The 27,344-nt window shown below is 41.3% G+C and overlaps 1 protein-coding gene across 3 annotated transcripts; it reads right to left on the bottom strand.

Moving 5' to 3' along the window:
* Positions 1–1,118: 1,118 nt before the first annotated feature.
* PLPBP (pyridoxal phosphate binding protein) lies at positions 1,119–12,469 on the bottom strand. 3 transcript variants are annotated; one of them, XM_020985280.2, is made up of 8 exons: positions 12,387–12,469; positions 8,441–8,548; positions 8,291–8,326; positions 7,623–7,698; positions 5,029–5,163; positions 3,463–3,605; positions 2,753–2,851; positions 1,119–2,526 (listed from the first exon to the last, which is right to left on the bottom strand). In XM_020985280.2, the coding sequence occupies exons 2-8, from the start codon at positions 8,489–8,491 to the stop codon at positions 2,395–2,397; spliced, it is 672 nt and encodes a 223-aa protein (XP_020840939.1). In that variant the 5' UTR covers positions 8,492–8,548; positions 12,387–12,469; the 3' UTR covers positions 1,119–2,394. The 3 variants fall into 3 exon arrangements, with proteins under 3 accessions (XP_020840939.1, XP_020840941.1, XP_020840942.1); XM_020985282.2 differs by having other exon boundaries at positions 12,274–12,441; XM_020985283.2 differs by having other exon boundaries at positions 12,280–12,441.
* Between the last annotated feature and the right edge of the window lie 14,875 nt (positions 12,470–27,344).

The following is a 27,344-nucleotide window of genomic DNA, read 5'->3' as shown; positions in this document are numbered from 1 at the left end:
ACTGTGACCTTTCCCTCAACTCTATCACCTGATGACCGGCCTTCTGATGATGCACCTCCCTGTACTTAGCTAGGCTGGTCCATGGACAACAGACAATGTTTCCAGTCTTGTCCAGTTTCAGAGGACCTACTGGATCTCATGTTTCACTGGAATAGCCAAGAACCTACTGTCACTTCCATAATGATAAGGCATCAGAGGACTTTATTTGGACCAATAAGGCACATGTGAAAATGCTTTGAAAACTGTAAAAGTGATATAAATATAAGGTTTATTATGTTTTCCTTTCTGGAAGGAAATCACTTGAATGTTAAGAGGTAAAAAGACATTTTGGGAGGCAAGGTAGGCTAAAAATACAGAGTTTAAAAGAAATTTAGCTTAATTCAAAGAGGAGGGACACATAAGTTTATCTGAAGAAAGAAGGACAGCAGAGAATATGCCAGACCTTTTGATCCTGACTTCAGGGAGGCCAACCCCACTCTTGTCCAAGGGGCTTGGTTGTCACTGTCAGCTACAGGGCTGGGATGGGCAGACAAAGGATCTGACCGCAGGACAATCCTTACAGTCTTCAAATTGGCTGCCCTCCCCATAGGAGGGTGCCCTCTTTCACCAAAACCCGGGCGCTCATATTCAGGGGCAGGACCTGCCAGCTTCCCAGGCCCATGGTTCCCTTTCCTTCAGCGTCTCTCACAGCTATTCTGCTTCCTCCTTTTGGCTTACCTGAGCTCCTGGGTCCCAAGGACACTGCTACTGCCTTTCCCAAGGCGTCATGACAAAGACAAGAAGACCTGCTCAGAATCAATCCTCCCTATAGCCTCCAGGGCTCATCAGACCCCTGGAGTTTGTAGAATTAGGAAATGTCGCCATCTAGAGGCATGTTTCAGGGAGTACAGGAGGGCATCTGTTTTCAGCATGTAATGAAGGCTGTATCAGTCATCTCAATAATTTCTGAGTAACTGCTTTTTCTCTTTCTTTGGATTGATAATCCCTTTTTCATCCATTGCTGAAGTTTGGTTACAGCACTGATTTCAAAGGAAGCCCATTTCTAAAATGGAATGAAGCCAGCTAAGCTGCTCTCTCTCATTTCAAGGCATCTAATACACACATTCACTACACCAGAGTATGAAAAAAAATAATCTTTTAATTGCTTTGTAATTGGCACAGAAGGCATAATTCAAACTCGTGTTTTTATTTAATAGACTATGAACCATCACACTGTGTAGCTTTAAAAGCGCAGAAATCATATTAGCTCAAGAATTTTTAAAAATTACATTCGCATAATATTCTTAAGGTTAATCCTTAAAATTAAGTCTGGGGATAGAATAAATTAAGGAAAAAGCTAATTTAAGAGAGAAAATTCCCAACACACACATTAAAATCTTTTTTCATGAATTCGCAATAGTGCATTTTGGCCATTTTCATGCTCATGAAAGCCTTGTTACCTTGCTAGCAAACAGGAAAATTTACAAAACTGTTACTTAAAAATATGGTAGGGTGGGTATAAACTTGGCTGCTGGAATGCTCTGTAAGGAGGAGCCCTCAAAGTCAGTCCTGTTTGAAGCTATCGACCTGGTCTAGATTTGAAGGGCTGTCTGTTTCTGGAAAACCAGCATTACTCACTATTAAATCTCACCACCAGAAACAAAGCAGCAGACTACAAACCAAAACATTCTTGTTGCCACCTGCCTGGGGAAGGATTCCCTTTCCTAGAAAGGCAGGAGGTGAGATGCAGCTAATCACAAATCCTCTTTCCAGGACCAAAACAAAGGCCAATCACACGGAGTGATTATTCATCAGCAGCCTTCTGGGTGTGGAGCACAATATGAGCCATGACATTGCCTGTTTCAGCTACTCTTTCATAGAGAAACTGAACATCATCTTTGGGAATTATCACGAAAGGGGAGAGAAGATAAGAGGGACTGATCCTATCTCAGGGCAGATGCAGTGGCTGCTCTGGAGGGTCTTCATCTCTATAAAAGTAGATGAAGGCCCAGTGAACAGGGGAAGAGCAACTGAAAATACCTTTGACAGCAATAAGTACAGGCTTCGGTGAACACATTTCAACTTGCAAAAGGCATTCATGATTAGATCGTACTTCTGGACAGGATCGAGGGTTAACTCTGATTTGGTACCTCTCCTACTGAAATGGGATTCTCCAGTTCCATGACAATCCTAAGTCAATGATCTAAATGGGCCTACGGTGTCAAAGATGCCAAGTAAAGATGACTTCTGCCAACATAAGAACGAGCACAGCTCTATGGCCCAGGTTTTAACAAAAGTACTGTTGTGCCACAATCTGGGATATGAAAATGAAAATCTGGGTCAGTGCATAGTTAAAGGTTTCCACATCAGTTTTCTGCACATAGGTGGAGGCCTACTGCTTGTTCCTTTCTTGGTTCAATGTTCTTGGGCTATCTCCACTGTGGCCTTTATGTCTGCTGTGTCCTTGTCGACAGCTGGTTTCTTTGAGTAATCTCGTTCTCCAAAAATAGTACTTCCTATACGGACATTGGTGGATCCCACTTCGATCTGGAGAGAAATGGAGAGAGTCGACACTGAATCCTGAATAACAAGTCATGCCTGGGGTACACTTCTCAATGTATACCTCACGTACACAAGGAGGCAAAGAACAGTCACATGGTACCATCCTGTTACAACCAGGGCACTTAGAGAACTCCATCTGTGACCTAAGCCTGTCTTGTTCCCTTTGGCAACTCGCCTGCGGCAGATACAGGCCTAGCACACAGAAGCTTACCGCGTGTTGGAAATCCATGGACATGCCCATACTCAGTTCCACCTGGTCAATGGGGATGCTGAGCTTCTCACACAGCTCCTTCCGCAAGGACAATAGAGCCTGGTAGAACAATGAAAAGGAGGGAAGGGTCAGGTGAAAGATGTCTTCTCTGAGGCCAACTGAAGGGAACTGCATTCAGACTTCTGTCAGAGGTTATTAAGTCCCTTTGGTTCAGGAGGACCTCGGTTCTCAGAGGTTCCACTGGAATGTTTTCTGGGACACTGCTTACTTCATCAAAAATTTTCAGCAGAATAGAAACTAAGAGCTCATTCTTCTCAAAATATATATTCCAACTGGATGAAGAAATGCCTATGGGATATTTCTTTGGAAAGTTACTCCTCCCCTTTGCCCTAGGTGAGGCTGCCACGTGGTTTGACTTTAGAGGGAGTTTTAACTTGGCACAGATTTGGTTAAAATCTAAGCTGTCTTTGAAGTCTGTCGCTATAACAAACTACATAGAGCACTGTAAATTTCAGAGCCAGAAGGGATCCCAGAGATCATCTATTCCCATCCCTTTGCCCTGCAGATTAGGGAAGCAAGATTTAAAGAAAGGAAGCACCCCCCTCAAGAACACTGATGGGTGAGCACCAGAGTCCACATTAGAGCTCACGGTCCAGTGTACTACCCCCCACAACACTACTGCCAGGGCTGGTGCCTTCCTGCCACTGTACCTGGAAGTCTGGGTTGGGCCCTTGACTGAGGTCATATCCAAAACTCCCAATAGTCATCAGACCCATGAACTCCAGGCTGGGACACTCGGCATTGATGTGTTCCACCGTGGCCACTGTCTCTGAAGGTGGGAGCCCATGTTTACCTTCATGGGGAGAAAGATTCACATCCATGAAGTCTTAAGTGGCAGGAGACAGCTTCATTTCTAACTCTTCCCCTCCCCCCCATTCCCCTCAGGATCAAAACAGATGGTTCTTGGGGAAAATGCTCTTCTCTTTAAGAATTCTCAAAGAATGTCCAGCACAGCCTTTAAACTCAAGCCCTACAGGCAAGAGATTGTCCGAGATAGAGCTACCCTCTCAGACTGTATGCTACTTCCTCTGTCACACTGAAGAACTCCCAGGAAGGCTTTGTTGGAGGACACTGGTAGGAGCTATCATGCTATATCATAAGAAGAGTTACTGAGTTAGATCTGTCTATATCTGTGCTGTGGAGTTTCTGAAGGTTTTATTAACATTACAGTTCATAGGATCATAGATTTAGAGCAGGCAGGGACCTTAGCAATCAGCCAAGCTAACCCCCTCACTTTACACATGAGGAAACTTGGGCCTAGAGGAAGTGAAAGACAAAGTCATACAGACAGCAAGTAACAGAGCCAGTTAATAGAATGAATATTAAGTGTGCGTGTTTATAATAATAAATTTGCTTCTATGTATGTGGTAAGATACCATATCACTGAACCTACTGGAGGACTATTACAAGAATTCTTAACAATGGCTGATTATATGATTTATCATTGGCTCTGTGGTTACAAAGCAGCCTTATTTACTGAGCTGAGTGGCCATAATCCACAGGTTCCATCACTTACTGAATAGAGTATCCGGACTCACTTGTTCTCTGAACAGTAGCAAATTTCTGCCAATCCCTAAGAAATGGCACGACCACAAACTGTATCTGCAGCTAAGTACTGAATTGTCCGTGTGGAGGATGCAGCAGAATTGTGGTCTGTGGATGTGAATAAAGTGGGGAAGAAAATATCCAAACTGTGCTCTTGGCCCTAAGTTAAGGAAACTAACTCTGAATGAGCACCGGCTTTACGTCGGCTGTGAACAAAGAGCTGCTTATAAAGGCGGTTTGTAAAATAATGATCATCATGCGTACCTTCCACCCCAGCATGCCGATAAAACACACATTAAAGCTGTACTGAAAATAAGGATCTATTTAGAAATTTAAATTTAAAGATGAAATTTCCATTCCCTTTCCAGACTTTCGGCTGTGCTTAGTTAGGCATTCTCAACAGGCCCAATTCAGCCCTAGTCCCCCTCAGGGAGCAGCCAATCCACCTGCATCACTGTGCACTCGGGTCAGCATCGGCTTTCACAAAGTTTGACGGGGACTGACCCGGCCACATTGGCTCTCCTAGAAGATGCTGGTGTGCCATCACAACTCACTCACAAAGCACCTTTCTCACTACCACCCGTGAGGCAGGTGGTTTGAGGGTTCTCATTTTATAGGCTGTGAGTCTCACTTATCCCAGGGGAGGTAAAAGCCATTTGTGAGTCACTTACTTTCTTCCCCACTGGTGTTAATCTGCACCATGACTTTTAGTCTCTCTGGAGAGCCTTTCTTCTGCCAGGAATTGTTTACTTTGTCTGCCAATTTCACAGAGTCCACGGTTTCCAGCATGTAGAGGTTGGGGACAGCTGCGAGGAGGAAGAAGTAATGGAGTAGACTTGGTTTCTTACTCCACCTATTCCTACAGGCTGCTTGCCCTTCCTTATTGAGTTCTAAAGCATAATAATGTTAATAATAGCAACTGGCATTTAGATAATTTGCAAAGTATTTTACAAATACTATCTCGATCCTCACAACAATCCTGTGGGGTAACTGGTATTATTATACTCATTTTACAGACAAGGAAACTGAGAGCGATTAAGTGACTGGCCCAGAGTCAGTTATTCAATAAGCATTTATTAATCACTTACTACGTGCCAAGCACTGTGCCATGCACAAAGGATAAAAAGAAAGGCAACAGACAGTCCCTGCCTCAAGGAGCTCACAATCTAGCTCACATAGGTTGTAAGTACTTAGAGACAGAATTTGAACTCAAGTCTTTCTGATTTCATTTCCAGCATTCTATTTGCTGCTCATCTGGAAACCTAAAAGATATTATCACTGGGTATGAGCTAGAATGGATGTTAGAACTGTTTCAACAGCAAGAATCAATAAGGGAAATACTTAATGTCACCAACATCCATCAATGTATAAAACTCTCTTTAGTTAAATTCAACAATCATTTATTGATGCACAAGGTCTTTGCTTCAAGGAGTAGCTTGGGGTCATTAAAAGTCCTCAAGAGTTTCCCAAAAGGAATCTAGCTCACTCTCTTTCTTCTATCCAATTCTAGGCCATCCATAGTGATTAAGAAACATATACACATACTTTAGATTCCCTTTGAAGGTTGCTCAGAATTTCATAATCAAGGTAACAGGTATTCTTGATTTACTTGGTTTTTTCCTACATGATCTTTTTAATATTAACATCCTTGACATTAAAATAAGAATGCTGCATGGTTAGAAGGTCTAGAATACCACAATGAAGTTGCAATAGGAAATGGAGAGGTACATAATGGGAATGAGTAGGCTGCAATATCTTAAAAATTTAAGTTAATTTTTTTACAAGTATGTATAATGTCTTCTTCCAACTATTCTCCACTCTCCCCCTCATTAAACAATTTAAAAAATAAAACCCTTAAAATCAACATGCATAACTCAGCCAAAAAAAAAAAAAAAGGAACCACATTAGCCATGTCCAAAAGTATATATCTCATTCTGCATTTGAAGCTGAACTGATACAAAGTTCGGTTCTATATTTAATAGTTTCTCCTGAAACTGTCCATTTGGTCATTTCTTATGGCACAATAATATTACAATACATTCATATACCATACCATGACTTGTTTTGTTATTCCCCAATAGGTGGGCCCTCCATTAGCTTCTAGCTTTTGGCTACTACAAAAAGGGCTGCTAAAAATAGTTTTGTACAAATAGGCCTCTTTCCTCTTTCTTTGGGGAACAGGCCTAAGAGTGGTACTGATGGGTCAAAGAGTATGCACAGTTTGGTAACCTTTTAGGGATAATTCCAAATCACTGAAAATGGCATCATCTAACCAACAAATAACTGTACAGACATAAAGGTTGTCAAGAGAGAGGAATGACTAATGAACAGCCCATGTTTACACTGGCAGACATGCAAATGTCTAGAAAGTGAGAAGGAGGAAGCTGGAGTATTGAGTAGACTCCCCATGCACAAGACATGCACAGGCAGAGAAGGACTGGATGACCTAGAATTTGTGCCAATGGAGAGTACCCAAACTGATCTATCAAGTACTTGATTATGGGCCAAGCATTCTGCTAGGTACTGGAGACATATGATAAAAAATGAAACAGTCCTTACTCTCAAGGAATATATTTACATTCTACTAAGAGAAACATGACAGGTATACAAATTCGTGTAAGGTAGCCTATTAAGTCTGGGCAAAGCATACTTGAAAAATAAGAGGAGGGCACCACAATTCAGATGGCAGATGAGGGTTAAGATGATGTGTCACATTTGGTGAAGAGCTAATCCTCCAGATGGCTAAAATGTGGTATGCCTGGAGGGAAGCAACATGAAATAATGCCGGAGCCAAGAGTTTGTATTTTATTCTAGAGGGGATAGGGAGCTCCTGAAGGTTGTTAAGCAGGAAGTTCCATAGTCAGGGAGGTGAGGAAGGGAAATGAGGGGCTGGGAACTCCAGGCCTGGGGGAGAGTCAGTAGATGGGGTGTCCCATGTGAGAAGCAGCAAGGAGGCCAATATGGCTGGATCACAGAGGGAGGTAAGGCATAAGGAGCCTGGAAAAGCAGGAAGTGGCCCGCTTGTGAAGGTGATGTATCATTAATCTGCAGCTGGTAAAAATAAATAAGCATATGGACTAAAATTTTTAAAATTTAGTTCCACAGGCATCAAATATTCTGTTTATGCGATGATGCTTTACCCTGACAATATTAAGAACTTGAACTTCTTACCTGAAAGAAATTTATCACCACCAACATCAGGTGAGTTTTCACTTGAAGCCTTTTCTCTTACCTGTCATGGAAAATTGTTAGTTTATTTCCTTACCAATCAATTTGTTGATATTGTGTTTCTGCAGGTGGCCGATGAAATGCCATTTTATCTCAGGACATGAAGATAGAATCTGAAGAAAAGGGGAGAGGAAGGGGGAAAGTTTGCCTCTGATCTTATGGACACACATCACACTGCTAGCAGTCACCTCCTGGCTGAGGATCTCTGCACGTACCTGGTTCCATCCCCTGAAACACACAAGTTCCAGGTGTGCTTAATAAACCACTACTCCTATCCTTTCTTAGCTTCCCAGTAGACTGAAAAGAGGTTCAAGTATGGTTTTAGGACTCTTGCCTCGTCTATTCACCTGGCTGGTTCCTGCCCCCATCTCCACCTCACCCCTAGGGGAAAGGTTCTACATCCAAGTTTATCAGGGTTTTTAACTTTTCAAACAGATCCAAAGACCACAGCAGGATACTGCAACCTAATATTTTTAGGGACCCACAAGGTAGAAAAATCCAACAAAGGTCTAGTTACATTGTACCATCAGATGCAGAAGTGGAAGGGATTTTATATGAAAGAGATTTTCCTTTAGCTGGAAAAAACAGGGGGCCAAACAAGAATGGACCAGTCTCTGAGCTCCTCTACTTCCCCTACCATAAACAGCCCAGGGAGAAAGGCCAAGACTTAGAACGAATGTAAAGAGTCTATAAATCCCCACTTACTTTAATATTTGACGCTTTTTCCAACAGCTCCTGAACCTAAGAAGATTAAAATGAAAATTGCATGAGTCTGAAGTCCAGCCATTGGGCCTCTTCTAAAATCCAGTCAGATACTTTCCCTGCAGACTTTGGGAACTCAGAAAGGCCACTTACATAGTTCTCTCCAAAGCTTCTCTGTCCATGAGCATATGCCTCAATTACCATGTCAGCAGGCTTGGTTTTGCTCACAGCTACTAGCCGGGGCTGAATGGCTGGGAGATCCTGCCAAGGGAAAAGCGCCATACTTGAGTGAAAGGTAGAGATATTCACCTTGAAATAACTGGTGGTCAGAAAAAATTATCCCAGTAAATCTAATGGAAAAGTATTGCAATAAGAGCCCTGACAATCCTAGTTTTAGCTCTCTTGGTTCTATAGGGAGTAGTATTCTTTACTTTTAAATACATGAGACTTCAAGTTAATCTGCTGCCCCAAAAGACTTTTCCTCCTCAGCAGAAGCAGGAAGAAATGGTCAAGTGGCAATCCTTTGACCAGAAGGAAACCTATTTACTGGGCCCTGATGCCTCAGAGTTAAGAGGGGCATGCTGCACTGAACTGAATTTCTGTTCTTTTGTGTTCCCCAAGCCTGAGTACCTCAGTTTCAGAAGAGGGAGAAAGGGAGGGAAGAGAATTATCTGGAATTTGTGACTCAGAACTGCTTAGAAGGAGAACAATTTTGAGTTTAGTCAAGAAAGATATGTTCTACTTCTTAGAGGGGAGTCATGGCCACAGTTAATTCTAAGGCAATATTCTTCAAAATTAAAAACAAACAAACAAATTTAATATCCATTTGCAACCTGTTTCTACCTCAAAGAAAAGAGGTAAGAAAAGGCCTAGTTTTGGAAATCCAAAGGCTATAGCAGTGATGAGAAGCCAGCCTCATTTTTACTAGGAAAAGAAAAGCCATCTGTTTTTATGAAGTAATGCATTGACTGGTCCCTTGTAGATTCCTTAATACAAAGTATCCAGCACTAGTCAATGGCCCAGTATCACTGTGGGGACCAATAACGAAGCAGGCACAGACCAGACCTTGAACTTTTTGGCAGCTGAGTTTGTGAGATCCATTAATTTCTCTTGAAGTGCTCTCTTCCTCATTATACGCAGTTTTAGGTGGTTGAGAATGGACATAGGAGATCTAGACAAGAACAGAAGTCTGGTGCCTCAGACATCCCATTCCCACCAGTTGATGGCTTCTTCAGAGGGCTATGGGTTCTTCAGAGGGCTCTACCTAATGATCATGATGACAAAAGGAGCTAAGACAAACCTAAAATTTGAGAGGTGGAAGGAACCTTAGAGATCAACTGGTCCAATCCCTCCATTTTAGAGAAGAGGAAACTGAGGCCCAAGGAATTAGGTGACTTGCTCATGGTCATACAGAGTTAGTTAATGGAAGAGACAGGATTTTACTTACACTTTGGATTAACTGCCTCCCTCCTATCTCAATTAACACTGGTTCACAACATTCTCCCCCACCCCAACACATACATACACCTTACTTTAGCCTTCTCTTTCACAACAGCCAAGTTCCAAGAAAAGGTGAGATAGCTGTTCCATGAATCAACTGCTAGAAAAAGTGCTGGATGGGACTCAAGAGTCCCGACTCACTGCTTAACCTACAGGCTAACGTATTTCCATAGTCACTACTTAAAATGTAGAATTTCCTTTCATATAATGAAATCCATAGACCTGGGTAGCTATGAATAGCTATCACTAAATAACCCCATTCACCCTTAGGTATTTCAAAGAATCTGAGAATTTTCAGCTAGGAGGAAACTTTAATATTCCTTGAGGGGAGAAGAAACAGGCTTTGGGAAAGGTAAGGCAATCAGAAGAGATATCTCCCTCCTTACTGTCACCACTCCTCCTAGCCCCAAAATTTGCCCCACTAGCCTCTCCCATTCTTTCCAATTTACCTAATCCCCAAAACAAACTCCTACAGATAGGTGTGGTAGATACTAGACTTGGGGAGGGTAAACAGAATGTTCTAGGTGAGCAATGAAGACCAGATTCAAATCTAGCAACAGTATCACTAGTTGTATGAACCTGGGCAAGTCATGTAACTTCTGTTTGCCTCAGTTCCCTCATCTGTAAAATGGGGATAATAACAGCATCTACTTCCCAAGGTTGTGAGGATCAAATGGGCACTTAGCATAATACCTGGAACATAGTAAGGGCTATATGTTAGCTATCATCATCATCTTCTCCTCATTAGGAATTGCTGCCAGGAAACATTTCACTCAGGAGGTGTGTGATTTCTACATGGAGGATCATTTAGTATGACAGAATGTTAGAGCTAAGGATCATCCGTCCACCCCCACTCTTATCCCCTCCATTTCACAGAAGGGGATAAAAAGGCCCAGAGTAAGGAAGTAACTTGTGAATGGTTACACAGTCAGGGGCCAGACCTGGCACTCCAGTGTCCTGACTCCCAGTCCAGAATTCCATTTTCTAAGCCTATCAATACAATAGAGGGAGGACCTTTAAAGTACTCCCTATCTATCTCACTGTAGATGACCAGCTCCTACCAAAGAGCCTGTTAACTTTTGATCTGTGGTCATTTCAAGAGGAGGAAAACCAACTGCAAAGAAAAGAACCTTAACATGGCACTCTGTTGGCACTTCCTAATGCACATGTATGACAGACACTGAAGTATTCTTGCAAAGCCTCAGTGAGGTATGGCGGTAGCTCTGGCTTCTCAAAGGCAATGCTAGCAGAGTACAAGGTCTACCAGATCTTATAAAATGCAAAGGCTTTGATTGTGGGCAAACCTTTCCCCACCTCCCACAGAAGACCAGGCTGGCTAAGTTCTGACCAGATTGGCAGCAGGGTAATAAAGTCTACAGCCAGAGCAATTCTTGAAGTTGTGGCTGTTCAGTTGTTTTTCAGTGGTGTCTGACTCTCTGTTTAGGGTTTTCTTCCTTCTCCTGCTCATTTTATGGAAGAGGAAACTGAGACAAACTCGATTAAGTGACTTGCCCAGGGTCACACTGCTAGTAAGTATCTGAGGCTGGATTTGAACTCAGGTCTTCCTGACTCCAGATCCAGTGCTCTGTGCACTAAGCCGGCTCAGTAAACACCTAAAACCAGCTGTGGTGACTCTCCCCAGAGAAGACTCCATCCTAGATGTCCACCCCTTGGTCTTCCAACATGATTTTCCAAAATGACTTAGGGGGCAGCTAGGTAGCACAGTGGATAGAGCACCAGCCCTGAAGTCAGGAGGACCTGAGTTTAAATCCGACCTCAGACCAAATACTTGACAATTACTAGCTGTGTGACCCTGGGCAAGTCACTTAACCCCAACTGCCTTAAAATTAAAAAAAAACCAAAACTCAAAATGACAACATTGTGGCTGCCCTCTTCTGGGAGCTCTACAACTTGTCAAGGTCCTTCCTAAATCTCGGTTCCCGAAGTGACCACAGCCCTCCAGGTGCAGTCTGATCACGATGGAGGGCGGAGGAAGGACTGTCACACCCCTAGTTACAGATCTGAGGGAACCTCCTCATTTTACGGGGTGGGAAACTAAGGCCCAGAGAAGTTAGATGACTCGCTCAAGGTCTCACAACGGAGGGAGCAAATCTAGCCAGGTCCGAAGCCGAGTGGTCTAGCTCCAGTTTCCCTCAGGGAGTCCTGGGGTGGTTTTTTGGGGGATAGAGGGGCTGTCACATCACATGATTATCTCATGTGGAGCCTGCAGGCCGCTAGACTCCGTAGCAGCAGCAGCAGCAGCAGCGGGTCCTTACCTCCTGAGGGTACCCTCACCCCTCCAAGTACCAGGAGACATCACGAGGCAAAGGCTTGGGACGGGGGTCCTTAGAGAACAGACTCCCACATTTTACAGACCCTGGGCCTTAGCCCACAGCCCTGCCACCCCCGCATCCATCTCCCCGCTCAACCCGTCACCAGGACGCCCCAACCGCAGGGCCCTCGAACCCCAGGACCCCCGGCCCTGCCTTCACCCGGGGCCGCCGCGCCACCGCCTGCTGCACCCGTTCCTTCACCGCCCGCAGAGCCAGCCCGACACCCGGCTCAGTCGACATGCCGGATCTCCACACCGCCCAAGCACCTTCAGCACTGGATCCCGCCTCTCCCCCAGCGGCGGGGCCCGCTCGTCGGCATGGACCTTTTTCCGGTTCCGCCCATTCCTCGCTAGTTAGACCAATCACCACACGCCGCTGAGCTCTCCGGGCCAATGGCTATGTGGCCCCCGGACGGCGATGGCGTCCTCGCCTCCCAGGAGAGGCCATATTTAGGAGGTTGGGGCACCGACGGCACCATTAAGTAACAAGGTGGGGGGGTGAAGCTGAGAGAAGGGGCTGTTCTGAATGGGAGAGTCGGGACAGAATGGGGTGGAGGTTGTGAGTTCGCAGGATATGAGCAATCCCATGAGATCTGTCGTGTCCCTCAGTGATTTGGGGGGCACAGCGACGCCCTACAGGATCCCTTCAGTTCATTCACTCTCCCTTCCTCCCACCCCCGCTCAGTAATATGGATGAGTCCCCTCCTGCCTTCAGAACTCACGGGGTTAGAGTCTTAGAGAGGCTTGACCTTGTAGGTTTCTGACGCTTGAGTAACTCGGAAGGAAAGGACCCGCTCACGGACTTCACTAATATATAACTCACTCATTTACTCATACTGTAACTCACATGTACAGTGGCAAAGCACTTTGCTCACAACAACCTCGTGGGATCGGTAGCGCAATATTTTACAGATGAGGAAACTGAGGCTCAGAGAAGTAAAATGTGTTGCTGTGCACTCAACTAAGAGGCGTTAAGAGTTGGAATGTCTTCTGACTCGAAAAGCTAGCGCTTTGCTACCACCCCATTGCAGTGTTCCCATAGTTAGCACATACCCCAGTTGAGTTGTATAATTATTGTTTATACATAGCAGTCATTTTGGGGGAATCTGCCCCTCACCCTACTCCACTATATGATTTTATGTATGTGATTACCACCCCCACTACTGCCAATTGATTTCTGATCATTCTGGGCAGTTCTCACTCAAAGTGAAACAATGACGTATTAATTTAGCAACCACAGTGTGCCCAAATACAAGCGTAAGGCATAGCACAGTCCCTCTTCCAGAGAAGGGGTAATTCTAGAGGGTTACCAAAATAAAAACAAAAACTGAACCGTCAAACAAAGAAAACTCAGTACCATCAGTAAGAGCATGCCACCCCTTTCGGTAGCCAAATGCTAGTGGGTGGCTTAAAAACCTTATCCCTGTATTTAAGAAACTTCAGTCAACAAGCATTTATTAAAGGCTTACTCTAAGGCAGGCACTGTGCGCAGGTGGGACATAGCAAAGAAAGAGATCACAAGCTAATGGGAGAGACAACACGCAAACCCCTATGCACAAGCAAGACATATACAGGATAAATCGTAGATAATATTAGCTGGAATGCGCTAGCATTGAGAACTGTAGAAATTCTTGCAGAAATCGGGATTTGAGCTGAGACTTGAAGTCAGGAAAGCTAGGAGGCAGAGAGGAAGAGGGAGAGACAGGTATGGGGGGTGGGGCAGCCAATGAAAACAAGGTGGGGGGAGGGAAGAAATGAAACTTAAGAACAATATCACAAATACTTTCAGGAAAGCTATTTATTTAAAGTCCCTATTCTCAAGGAGCTTATATTCTACTTTTCAGTTTGTAAGGTGGGAAGGCTAAGAGGAAAATTGAACCTAATTGGGTAAGGAGACAATCAATGCTGAGTTTTGGGGAGAAATCAATGTCAGTAAAGGGGTAGGTATTGGCTAGGGTTGCATGGAATGGCATCCGATATTTTTTAATTGAAGCATTTTGTCTACAAATAAGGGAGGAGGTAATCTAATTTTACTCTGCTCTAATCAGACCATTATCATAGTCTTGGGTTCAATCGAGGGCCTCACGTTTTAGGCTAGACATTGACAACCTGGAGACCATCCAAAAGTGAATGATGAGGTTGGTGAAGATCACTATCACCATGACAGTACTTCGAAGAGCTTCTCACATGCAGTATTTCTACCTTTCCTCCTAGACTGTGAGCTGTATTTGCATAAGAGTTATGTTTTATTTGAAGGCACTTGACAACATGGCTGAAAACATCAGGCTAAAAAGCATGGGAGCATTGTCCATTGTCCAGAACCTGGCAAGCATGCCATCATGAAATTGACTTCCAATGCTGATGAACTTCTCTGGGCAACCAAGTTTTGACATAATTTTTCATAAGCCCTCATCATTGACAGTATCAAAGGCCGTGGTCAGATCTACAAATGTTGTATACAAACCTCTGTTCTGCTCTTGGCATTTCTCCTGGACTTGGTCAGGCTGCAAACACCATCAAGGCATGGCAAACACGACATCAAGGTCAGCTACTGCGCTTATGGTAAATTCTTCAACTTGAAAAGGCTACAAGCCAAGATCAAAGTGGAGGGAATGTTGGTATGTGACTTTTTGTTTGCAGATGACTGTGCACTCAATGGACCCTCTGAAGCTGAGATGAAACAAAGTAGGGATCAATTGTCTGCTGCTTGTGCTAATTTTGGCCTAACAATTAACACCAAGAAAACACAGGTGCTCCATCAGCCACCACCACACCATCCATATGTGGAACCATTGGGTTACAGCAAATGGAGAAGGTTTGAATGCTATAGATAAGTTCACTTACCTTGGCAGTATACTTTCCAGGGATGTACACATTGATAATGAGGTTGCCCCAAGCATTGCCAGAGCTAGCTCACTGTTTGGGAGGCTCTGAAGGAAAGTATGGAAGAGAAGTGGTATCAGAAATGACTACCAAACTCAAGGTCTACAGAGGCACTGTGCTGACCTCATTGTCATACGCCTGTGAAACCTGGATGGTATACCAGTGCCATGCCAGGAAACTAAATTGTCTTAAGAAGATTTTGAAGATCACCTGGCAGGATAAGGTACCAGAGACTGAGGTCCTTTCTCAAACTAAACTGCCAAGCATTCAAACTTTACTTTTGAGAGCAAAACTCTGACGGGCTGGCCATGTTGTTTGAATGCAAAATGTATGCTTGCCAAAAAGACTATTTTATGGAGAACTCACACAGGGCAAACATTCACATGGTGGTCAGAAGAAGCGATACAAGGACACTCTAAAGGTCTCTCTTAAGAACTTTGGAATTGATTGTGTGACATGAGAGACACTGGCACAGGACTGACCAGCATGGCGTGCCCACATCAGAGAAGGTGCTGTGCTCTATGAGTAAAACAGAATTGAAGGAGCTCAAAAGAAATTTAGAGAATCCACCCCAAATGTTCACCGGCACTATTTGTGCCTGACCTGTGGTAGAGCATTCCAACCTCATACTGGTCTGATCAGCCACAGTCAGATACACCATAACTTGAATCTAGCATAGTGATGTCATTTTGGTCCTCTTCAAGAAAAGCGAAAGACAACAACCAACCTTTAATTTAATTTAATGCATATTTCCCACCCCATGTGATAAGCAAGTCACAATTTTTCTGGTCTTCAGGAAACTCTAAATTTGGACTATAGGATGAGATCTGCCTTGATGGAGGATATGTCCCATATGGGTTTTCCACAATTTGATATGAAGGTTCTTGTGATTCCTCTTAATAATCTGCACATTCCTCTGCTCAGTGGGGGCACTTAAAATGACATTTTTTGAAGTTAAAGCCTTTGCCCATGGGAAATTGTAATCAGAAGAATTTGCAACTCTTGCCTCTGGAACTTTTTTTTGAGTCCTAGGCCATCTGGTATGGTAAACAAAATTCCAGGTATTTCATGAAACAGGGATATCATTTTCCTAAGGAAAAGTTAGGGGGTCCTTGCATTGTTCATTCATGCATTGCTCTGAAAGTGAAATCTAGTTTCTTTAGATTCAGGAGAGGGTTGACTTCTAAGGCTAAGGCTTTGGCCAACAAAGATAATTTTCCAGTGACACATTGAAGGTCAAAGTAGGATCTGATCTGCTTTACAAATATTCAAGAATATGAGCAAGATTGCTGGATACCCTGGCAGATGCTGGTGAGTATATGCCTGAAGGAGCTTATCATGGCAGGAGTTTGGTAAATGTCAAAGGGCATGAGGGTGAAAGCTTTAGAGTACAATGGTTTGGGAGAGTACAGGACATTCAAGGTGTGATATGCTAGCTAGAAAAAAGCATCTTAAAAACTTGAAATATTTAACTCCATGATCCTCAATAAACAATATTATCATCAAAATGGAAATTTTAAAATTCAACAAAAATTTAATGCATAGACCACTGCGTTAGACCTTGAGATACAAAGTTTAGATAAGTCACAGACAGTGATCAGACTGATCAGAATGCACATTATTTTATATGTTACTTGATGAAATGCTATATGTATGTCTATATGTCTATATATATTATATATACATACATACAGAGAGAGAGAGAGAGAGAGAGAGAGAGAGAGAGAGAGAGAGAGAGAGAGAGAGAGTTAATGCATCTTTTCACCAGCTAACAAAAAGCAAACACGTTGGTGGAGGCTTGAGAGCTTCAATTTTTAGTGGATTCTGAATCAGAGAGTGCCTTAAATCTGGAATATCTTTTGGGGGGACCCATCCCCTTTGTGAAAGGAAGTACAACCATACTACCCAGAAAGGTAGTCTACTTTAACTTTCTCCACCTCTTCACCAACCATCTGCTTTTCAAAGCTTTTCAATTTGGCTTCCAAGCCATTATTTCTCTATTGATATTTTGTGAATCTTAGATCACTGCAGAAATATGAACTCTTATTATGGACTGATTTGATGGATACATGATTTCATGCATGTAATTACAGTCTTCAGTGGTACAGACTGGCTTCTCTCACCATCCTGTGTATTTTTTATTTAAAGGGAACCAATGACATCTTAATTCTAAAATCCATTGGCTTTTTTCCGTTTCTTATCCTCCATGAACTTTCTGCACATTCAAAACTGTCTGCCTGCCCTCCCTCTCCTGGATATGGTCTCTTCCTTTGCTTTGGAACACTGTTCTCTTGGCTCACCTCCCTTTCTTATTGCTCCTTCTAGTCACTTGTGATGGTTCATATTCCTTCTTCTGTCTGGCCTTGTCTCTAAGTGTCCCCCAAGCATCTTTCTTAAGCTCCTTTCTCTCTATCCATTCTCTTTCCATGATTTCATCAGCACACATACTTTTTTTTTAGTTGACTCTCTCTATCTTGCTCAGATTGGAAGTACTACTCATAGGACTGACTCCATTATTGCTCAGCACAAAAACTATGACCTGACTCGGTCTGGTTTGCCCCTCTTAGGCAGCCTGATGGCTTCATGTTTCTGGGAGTTTATCATACTGGCACTAGCTAGCACTGAGTCAGTGCTAGAATTAGTGCAGACCCTGGATTGGCTTTAGCTCTATTACAGCTCAGAACTCTTGAGTTCAAGCATCCATTATCCTCATCCTCCCAGTAGTAGGGACTCCAGGTATAGGATGCTACACCTGTTCTTGTTGTTCTGACTCTTCCTGACCCCATTACAAAGTTTTCTTGGCAAAGATATTAGAGTGGTTTGCCACTTCCTTCTCTGATGGATTAAGGCAAATAAAGGTTAAATGATTTGCGCAGGGTCATACAGCTGGTAAGTGTCTGAGGCTGGATTTGAACTCAGGTCTTCCTGACTCCAGGCCCAGTGTTCTCTCCACTGAGCTATCTAGCCACCTCTTACACCTGGCTATATATACTTTCAATGATAAGACTCAAAAAAAATCCCAAACTTTCATCCTGCCCAGAAATTACTTTGCATTTACTTTGTATATATATGTTGCATTTACTTTTAGAATCTCTTAATTGGAAGAGATCTCACAAGGCAATTAGTCCACTTGATATGAAAGAGGATGTAGGAGAGGGAAAAGAATGCTGACCTGGCTTTGTGACTTCTGAAAAGTTGATAAACATGATGTCTTTATCCATGTGATTGATAAATGTGTTAAATGACACAGGGCCAAGCACAGATCCCTGCGGCACTCTACTAGAGACCTCTTTCTACACTGATACCAGCCTTTCAAAAAAAATTAATATTTGACACCAACCTACTAATGGCTACTCTTTGGATGCGATCACCTTTGGGATATCACTCGCTCCTGGTTTTCCTTTTCTGTCTCTTGTTGGATCCTCCTCCAGATCACACCCTGTAACTGTAGGGGTCCCTCAGGGTGCTGTCCTGGGCCCTCTTCTCTTCTCCCTCTATACTATTTCACTTGGTGATCTCATCAGCTCTCATGGATTTAACTACCATCTCTGTGCTGATGATTCTCAAATCTACCTGTCCTCCCCCAATCTCTCTGCTGACTTTCAATCTTACATCTTCGAATGCCTTTTAATATTTTATTTTTTCCTAATTACATGTGAAAACAAATTTTTACATTTTTAAAAAATATTTTGAGTTCCAAACCCTCTTTCCCTCTCCCCTCACTGAGAAAAAAAAAGCAATTTGATATAGGTTATACATGTGTAGTCATGCAAAACATATTTCCATATTAGTCATGTTGTGAACAAAAATGTAGATTAAAAAAAAAACAAGAAAAATTTAAAAAATTTTTAAAATGCTTCGATTTGCATTTAGGCTCTATCAGTTCTTTCTCTGGAGGAATATCGTATTTTTCATCATAAGTCCTTCACAATTGATCATTGTACCATACTGCTGTTACTCTGTACAATGCTCTCCTGGTTCTGCTCACTTCACTTTGTATCAGTTCATATAAGTCTTTCAGATTTCTCTGAGATCACCCTGCTTATCATTTCTTATAGCACATGAGTATTCCATCACAATCATATACCATAACTTATTCAGTCATTTTCCAATTGCCTTTCAGGTATCTCGAACTGCATCTTGAACAGACAGACATCTTAAACTTAATATATCCAAAATAGAATTCATCATCTTTCCCCTCAACTCCTGCCCTTTCTACCTTTCCTGCTATTGTAGAAGGCAAACAATCCTCCCACTCCCTCAACATAGGAGTCATCTTGAATTCCTCACCATTTCTCATCTTCCATATCCAATCTGTGGTCAAGGCCTGTCGATTTTCACCTTTGCGACACCTCTCAAATACTCCTTTCTTTCCTCTTACACTGCTACCATCCTGGTGCAAGTTCTCATCAGCTCATGCCTGGACTACTGGAATAGCCTGCTGATGTGTCTGCCCGCCTCAAGTCTTTCCCCACTCCAATTCATCCTCCATTCAGCCACTAATGTGATTTTCCTAAAACCCAGGTCCCATCATGCCACTCCCCTACTCAGTAAACTCCAGTGGCTCCTTATTGCCTCCTTGATCAAATACAAAATGCTGTTTGGCATGCAAAGCCCTTCATAACCTAGCTCCCTCCTACCTTTCCAGTCTTTACACTTTATTGCCCTAATACATACTCTTCAATCCAGTGACACAGCCCTCCTGGCTGTTCCATGAACAAGACACTCTACCTCTCTGTTCCAGACATTTTTTCTGGCTGTCCCCCTCACCTTTGCCTACTGATCTCCCTGGCTTCTTTTAAGTTCCAATTAAGATGCTACCTCCTACAAGAAGCCTTCCCAAACCCCATTTAAGTCTAGTGCATTCCCTCTGTTATTTACTATTTATCCTGCATAAAGCTTGCTTTGTATACATTTGTTTTCATATTTGCTTTTGTTTGCATTTCCACGTCAACTCGTTGAGGGCAGAGACTGCCATTTGCCACTTTTTTGTATCCCTTGCACTTAGCACAGTGCCTGACACATAGTAGGTGCTTAATGTTGATTGATTGATTCAATCCCTTCTGACATCTAACTGTACGACTGTCTAACTTCTATATCTTCATCTTACACATGTGGGGAACATTAGGAACTTTTATCAAATGTTTTCCTGAAATCTAGGTAAAATGTATAGAGTATTCCTCAATTTAACATAATTTCCCAATCCAACTTCCAAAAAAGGTAACTGATATGACCTGTTCTGGATGAAGTCACACTGGCTCTTTGCTTCCTCTTCTGGTTCATTACCAGCCTCTTTACCACCTTGGCGAAACCGTCACCCTGAAGATTTCCTCTTCTGATGAGTGAGTAACTCTTTCCTTGGAACCACCATCTTGGGATGGAGCTCAGCCATGATTTATTGCACTTATCTTGGACCTTCTTTGGACTCCTCTCTGCCTATTACATTGGCCTAGTAAGATTGCTACTGAAACCTTCCTCTCTGCTCCCAGTCCCCAACTTTCCCTTTATATATTCTCTTCCTCCATTAGGACATAAGCTTCTTGAAGCTAGGGAAGAACCATATCTTGCTTAACTGTTTTTATATTGCTAACAAAGTGCTCTGCACAAAGTAAGCACTTAATAAGTACTCTCTCTTTCTCTCTCTTGTCTGTCTTAAAATCTGGCCAGAGTTAATTTCAATTGCCCTATAGTTTGAAGACTCTACTTTCTTCCTTTTGCTAAAAACCAGGATGCCCTTTTCCAGTCCTCCGATACCTTTTTCATTCTCCACAACTTTTTGGTTCAGTATTACATGAGTCATTTATTTCAGGATGCAATAGTTTGCCTGGGCCTTATCAAACATATCAAGAGCAGCCAGGTGCTCTCTTTACTTTTCTTGGATTTAAACTCTTTATGAGTAATTTTGCTTTTTTTCTCCTGTCACAGAAAAGAGATGCAAAATAAAATTTAAGTAGCTGTTTTCTCTCCCCTGTCCATTAATGTCATCTTATTCATCTCAAGAAGCAGTTGTATCCCTTCTTTGGTTCCCTTACCCTCAATATGGCTACAAATACCCTCTTTTGTTTTACTCAACATTCCTTGACAGCCTTGGGCTAATATTCTGAGCATAGCTGACACTATGAAGGAGAGTATCATGTTTTTTATATATATTCATAATTATATTATATATTCATATATATTATACAATTATATATATTTATATATATTCATCCTTCACACTTGTCTTTTAAAAACCCAAGTCTGGGGATGAGTTTGCTCTATGTCCACATGTTTAAACAAGCCTCCCTCTTCTGCCTTATCAGAATTGTCTTCCTTTGTCTTAAGAATTTCATTTCAGAGAGCTTCCCATCTGTTCCCTGTTGACTTCTGTGATGTTTTAGGCCATGGGTTCCTTCCTATCCTTTAAAATCTGTTTTCCCCAGCAATTTGGAATTATTCCCAAAGTTACTAAACTATGCATGCCCTTTGACCCAGGAATACCACTATTAGGCCCATACCTCAAGGAAATAAAAAAGGAAAAATCCTATGTATAAACAAATATTTTTACCAGCTCTGTGTGTGTGTGTGTGTGTGTGTGTATGTTCATGGTGGCAAAGAACTGGAAACTATGGAGGTATCCATCAATTGGGTAATGGCTGAACAAATCAAAACATACCTATGTAATGGAATATTATTGTGCCATAAAAAATAAAGAGACTGTTTCAAAGAAACCTGGGAAGACATATATGGACCAAGGTAATGTGAAGTGAACCAGAAGAACAATTTATATTATACTATCAGTACTGTAAAGACATAACAAGTTAGAAAGACTTTTAAGAACTCTTACCAATGCAGTGACCAATCATGATTCCAGAAGCCAAATGAGAAGGAATGCTACCTATTTCCTGAACATCCTTCATAGATGGTGGACAATATGCTGAATCACATTTTTGGATGTGGCCAATATGGAAATTAGTTTTGACTATGCTTATTTGTTACAGGGCTGTTTTAATTTTTTTTTAAAATTCAAGGCAGGAGGTGGGGGGGGAAAGAGAGAGAGAGAGAGAGAGAGAGAGAGAGAGAGAGAGAGAGAGAGAGAGAGAGAGAGAGAGAGAGAGAGAGAGAGAGAGAGAGAAATGCTTGATAACTGTAAAAAGAACAGAAATCTGCTTTCCTAAATTCTAAGGTAGACCTAAGTCTCTTTGCCTTATCCATCCTCCACCCTTGTCCTTTAGCTTTTTCTCCAAGTTTTGCTTTTTAGTCCTTTAATCATCTCAGTGTCTCATCTCTTCACTATGCTAGATACAGTACTCTATTACATTGTTTTGGACAAAGCTCTACGAAAATCTTTAGAATTCTGTTCTCACCTGTCTTCTAAAGTTCAGGGACGCTCCTCAACTCAAGACAACAAGTATATTCTTCTCCTATAAGGGCAGAGATAAAGTCCTTAAAAAGGAGACCTCTGAAACACCTTATTTTCTTTTCCTAGGCTGATAATCCATTTGTAATCACTGTTCGGATATGATATCCCATACAAGCTACATACCCACCTATGGTTTCCATATCTTATTTTCCCAGTTTGCTGTTTATTATATTACATTGGACAACAATAAAAGCTTAGCTAAAGTCAGGACTGGTGACAATCATTTCCTCTTTAATCATCAAAGTCTGTTAGCTTGCCCCAAGAGATTAGATTAGCATACTGATTTTATGCTTTACAAAGTCCAACTTGTCATACCATATATACCCTATACTCTCAAGTGTGCTTACAAAAACTCATTTGGTGATAATTTTTCTCTCTAGGATTATTTGTTATTATTTTTGTGACATGTAGAGATGAATATAAAACTGTGCCATATCAGTTTAGAATTTAATACCATCAGATTATTTACACAGCTGGTTCCCAACTCAGCCAGGGCCATGGTGTTCTTTTCTGCATCACAGCAAATGGCTTGGGAAATGACTGACCCCCATTGGGGGTGGATTTAGTAGAGATGTTTCTAGGGTAAAGGCAGGCAATTTCCTGCTGCTCTGTTGTTGAAATGACTTATCTTGTTATGCCTGAAAATATCTAGCATGTTTAGAGTATGAACCAGAGGGCAAGGACCTATGTCTTCTTTCTACTCTGAAATCCTTCCAATGTTTTGGAATTGAGCCTTGCTCATAGAGGGTACAATCATTCCCTGGTGACTGGGTCATCCATCAGGTGGCAGTGGATAGAGCACTAAGCTTGGAGTCAGGAAGACCTGAGTTCAAATCCAACCTCAGATACTTCCTAGCTGTGTGACCCTTGGCAAGTCATTTAACCTCTGTGTGCCTCAGTTTCCCCAACTGTAAAATGGGGATAATAATAATACCTACCTCCCAGGGTTGTTGTGAAGATCAAATGAGATGATAATTGTAAAGCACTTTGCCTGGCACGTTTTTGTTCAATCATTTTTGTGTCTGACTTTTGTGACCCCATTTAGGGTTTTCTTGGTAAAGATACTAGGGTGGTTTGCTATTTCCTTCTCTAGCTCATTTTACAGATGGGGAAACAGAAGCAAATAGGGTGAAGTGACTTGCTCAGGGTCACACAACTAGTAAGCATCTGAGACTGGATTCGAACTCATGAAGATGAGTCTTCCTGATCCCAAGCCTAGTGCTCTATCCACTGCGACATCTAGCTGCCCCCTCTGGCACACAGAAAGTACTATATCGATGTTAGCTATTGTTATTTTATTAATATCAGACAAATTATTAGGCCTTTTTAGTGAGGAAACATGAATTTGAATAGTAGTGATCTCTCCCTAATTAACTCTCTAGGAAATGCCTAACCTTTCCCACTTCTCCTTTTAAAACAATCACCTTTAACTAGATTTGGCCAAAGTGTTGATCTTGACTATACCAATTTGTTATGAGGCAGGGCCTCTATCAGGCAAGCAATTTGGTGGGTAGTGAGAAGATATTTTTTAAAAAATGTTAATAAAGGTTACCCAAGATCATAGTGGAGAATTCTAATAAAAGGTGGTCCATTGAAGAAGGAAATGGCAAACCACTCCAGCACCTTTATCACGAAAAACCTCGTGGACAGAATTAAAAAATAAGAGCATGGACAGACATTGGGAGATAGTAGACAGAAGAACCTAATGTGCTATGGTATACGGGGTCACAAAAAGTGATACAACTGAATTAACAGCAACCATAACAACAAGATGAGACATTGCATACCATTATCCATTATGCCTGTGAACGGAATGCCCTGTTTGTGTTTGTTCTTAACCAAAAGGCTCTGGGGTGGAGTGTGAACAAAACAGTACTGTCAGTGTGGTGGGAAGTTTCAGCTATGATGCTATGTGGGATTAATTTCACAAAATGGAAGAGCTTACAATGAAAGCCAGGCAGGCATATAAGGTTATATTGTCAACTTTTTAAAAAGAGACTGAAGCACTAGAGCTGAAGAAACTCTGCAGGGCAAGAGTTGCTCCTTAGAAGTTAATAAAACAACTGACACAACAAAAGAGGAAGAACCGAATTACATTAAAATCTGGAAGAAAAATCTTAAGAGTACAATCTGTATGCACCAGAACTAGAGCAGGCTCCAGCCACTGAAAGGCTGAACCTGAACTTATAAGAAAGGAGTATTTGTTTTGGGATGGGGAAGTAGGAAAAAGATGATCATTCTTTGTTGTCTCCCCTTCTCTCCTCAATTCTTTACGGATGTTTTAAAATATTTTGTGTGAATATTTAACATCAAAATTAACTGATTGTTTAATACAGTATTTGTTGACAAATGACATAGTGAGCACCAAGTTATTAATACTTTACAAAGATCAGTAAGTAACCAGTTGCTAATACTTTTTTCAAAAGTTTTTTTCATTTAAAATAGCCTTTGATCTTGTAGGTGTGGGGTATATATACAGATTTGAGAAATACTGGAAAACAAAAGACTTCTCAGCTGCTAAAGCTGCTCACTCATTCTCCTCTCCAGAGACAAATGTACAGACAAGTAAACCAACTCATTTAGTTCTCAGAGAGCTGGCTATTTTGTGGACAGACAGTATGTTAATCGTGAGAATTTTTAGCAGGAAGAAAAAAAAAAACTAGCCCAGATCTTAACTCCGCCATGCTATTGCTTTTCATTTCATCCCTGTTTTTTATGCCTCTTTACTAGGAACTAGTGAAGTTAAGTGGGCTGTTTTCTCCTCCACTACTGTTGTTGGTTGTTTCAAGTAGAGCAGAGTATACGGCAATGTATAGAAGAGTTCAAGGATTAAGAAGAATTTCCATCGGGGATCCTGGAATTTTAACGTTTAAATGTAAAAACTGTTGAAGATGTTCAGAAAAGTTGCTATGAAGAGCTTCAGAAGGAATAATGCTTTTTAAACCTGCTCATGTTAATTTTACAATTTTTAATCTTTTATCTTAGACACTAGCTGTGTGACCCTGGGCAAGTCATGTAACTTTGCCTCAGTTTCCTCATCTGTAAAATGAGCTGGAGAAGGAAATGGGAAACCACCCCAGTATCTTTGCCAAGAAAACCCTAAATAGGATGAAGAATCTGACATGAATCAAAATAACTGAACAACAAAAATTGAGTATAAAAGAAACTTCCTAAAATTTCAAATTGGCTTGAGAATTTCATCTAAAGAAATTTTTTTTTCTTTAAAAAAGCCAAGAAAAAGGATGAGAATCCATTTCCTTTAGTCTTTGAGTTAGAAAAGGAGCACACTGCTTTTTCTTAATTTGTCATTCAGTCTGGAGATTATTTAACCCGAATTTGGAAGATTGGGACGTGTGGGTGGGAGAAAAGAGTTCTTTAAAATAATACAATCTCAGAGAAGATGGAGTCTGCTCCTGTACTAATATTTTAAAGTGGGAGATAATTTTGGATAATTCCTAAAATACCTTCCTAAGTAGGGCTGACTGAGTTTGACTTGAATTAACTTTGCCCTGTCTGTTTCACCAAATTAAGTATAGTGTAGAATTTAAAAATATACTCTGCGTATCAAACTAGCAGAGCACTTTTAGCTTTGAAAATATGGTTAGATGAAACAGATCATGACATGGGGAAATAAGCTCATATAATGAGCTTTTTTTTTTTTTAAGGAAAAATGAAGCTGAAGTGGGTTATTCTTTGGGTACTCTCTGTGCTGAGATCAGCAGTTATGTATAGTGCTATACGTTGTTCTCTAACCTTTAAAACCAATTATTCCCTAGAGTATTTAAACAGTCAATCTGCTGTTTATAGGCTCCATAGAATGGCATTAGTTTCTCTTTCTCTGTATTTTGGCTAGTCACAATGGATAGAGCACTTTCTTTCAGTTTTTTCCCCCCCTCTTATCAATGGCAGAAGAATAAGTCTTACTGGCCTATGTAGATAAATACAGAAGATAATTCTGAAACACTAACCAATAAACATAATTTGTTTTAATATAAGTAAGATTTAACATCTAATAATCATCTCCCAAATGATCATAGCATGTTTGGTATACCATCATTCCTTAAAATCCAATACTCTAAAATGAAAATGTTTAAACATCTTTGTTGTTCTCTAGAAACAAGCTGGTGCTATTAACTTCCACTTTTGAGTTTCTAGGCCCGTAGTATTAACTATTACTATAGTAGTTTTTTAAAAAAACCCAAACTTAGAAGTAATAGACTTTAATGTTTCTAAGACTCAACATTTTCCTATTCATTAAATAGGGTTGTTCCTTTTGGTTTCATGGCAGTAAATCAGGAAAAACAGTTGAGGAATGGACCAGGATTATGCCAGGAATCAATATAAAATAATTTACCATGTACATGGTGTTAATTACATTAAGATATGTATAATGGGTACAGCTTTCTATATAAAATCAATGCACGTAACAGGAAAAAAAAGTATCAAAAAAGAACTTTTAAAAATGTACAGAAGGGAAAAGTGTAGAAGGGGATATAAATGGCAAATTTGTTTCTACCTTGGTAAACTTAATATGTGCATTTCTTTCAAAAAACTGTATCAGAAATTATTTATTATACAACCTTTTTTTCTGTTCTTTGTATCTGGAAATGTTAATGATGGCTGAGAATTAAGTTCATGGTTTAAAAAAAAGAAAAAATCATCTTTAGGTTTTTTTAATCATCCATCTTTGTCATTCACAAAATATGAAAAGATTAAGAAGCTGGGTAGTGTATTGGTTGGATACTTATGAAGCTTTTTCAGAAGGGCGTTAAGAAATGCATAGGATGAGAAGCCAACCTGCATAGGTGAAGGCTATACCCTCATGCATGGAATCATGCATCCATTAAATAACCACATAACAACAGTTCATATTCATGGAGTGCTTCAAATTTCATAAAGCACTTTCTTCACAATCACCCTGTTTAGTAGGTAGTGCAAAA

Source organism: Phascolarctos cinereus, unplaced genomic scaffold (genome assembly GCF_003287225.1).
Source record: "Phascolarctos cinereus isolate Bilbo 61053 unplaced genomic scaffold, phaCin_HiC Scaffold_2;HRSCAF=192, whole genome shotgun sequence".
Classification (NCBI taxonomy): Eukaryota; Metazoa; Chordata; class Mammalia; order Diprotodontia; family Phascolarctidae; genus Phascolarctos; species Phascolarctos cinereus.
The sequence above is the reverse complement of the archived record's forward strand: the minus strand, read 5'-3'. Positions and strand labels throughout refer to the sequence as shown.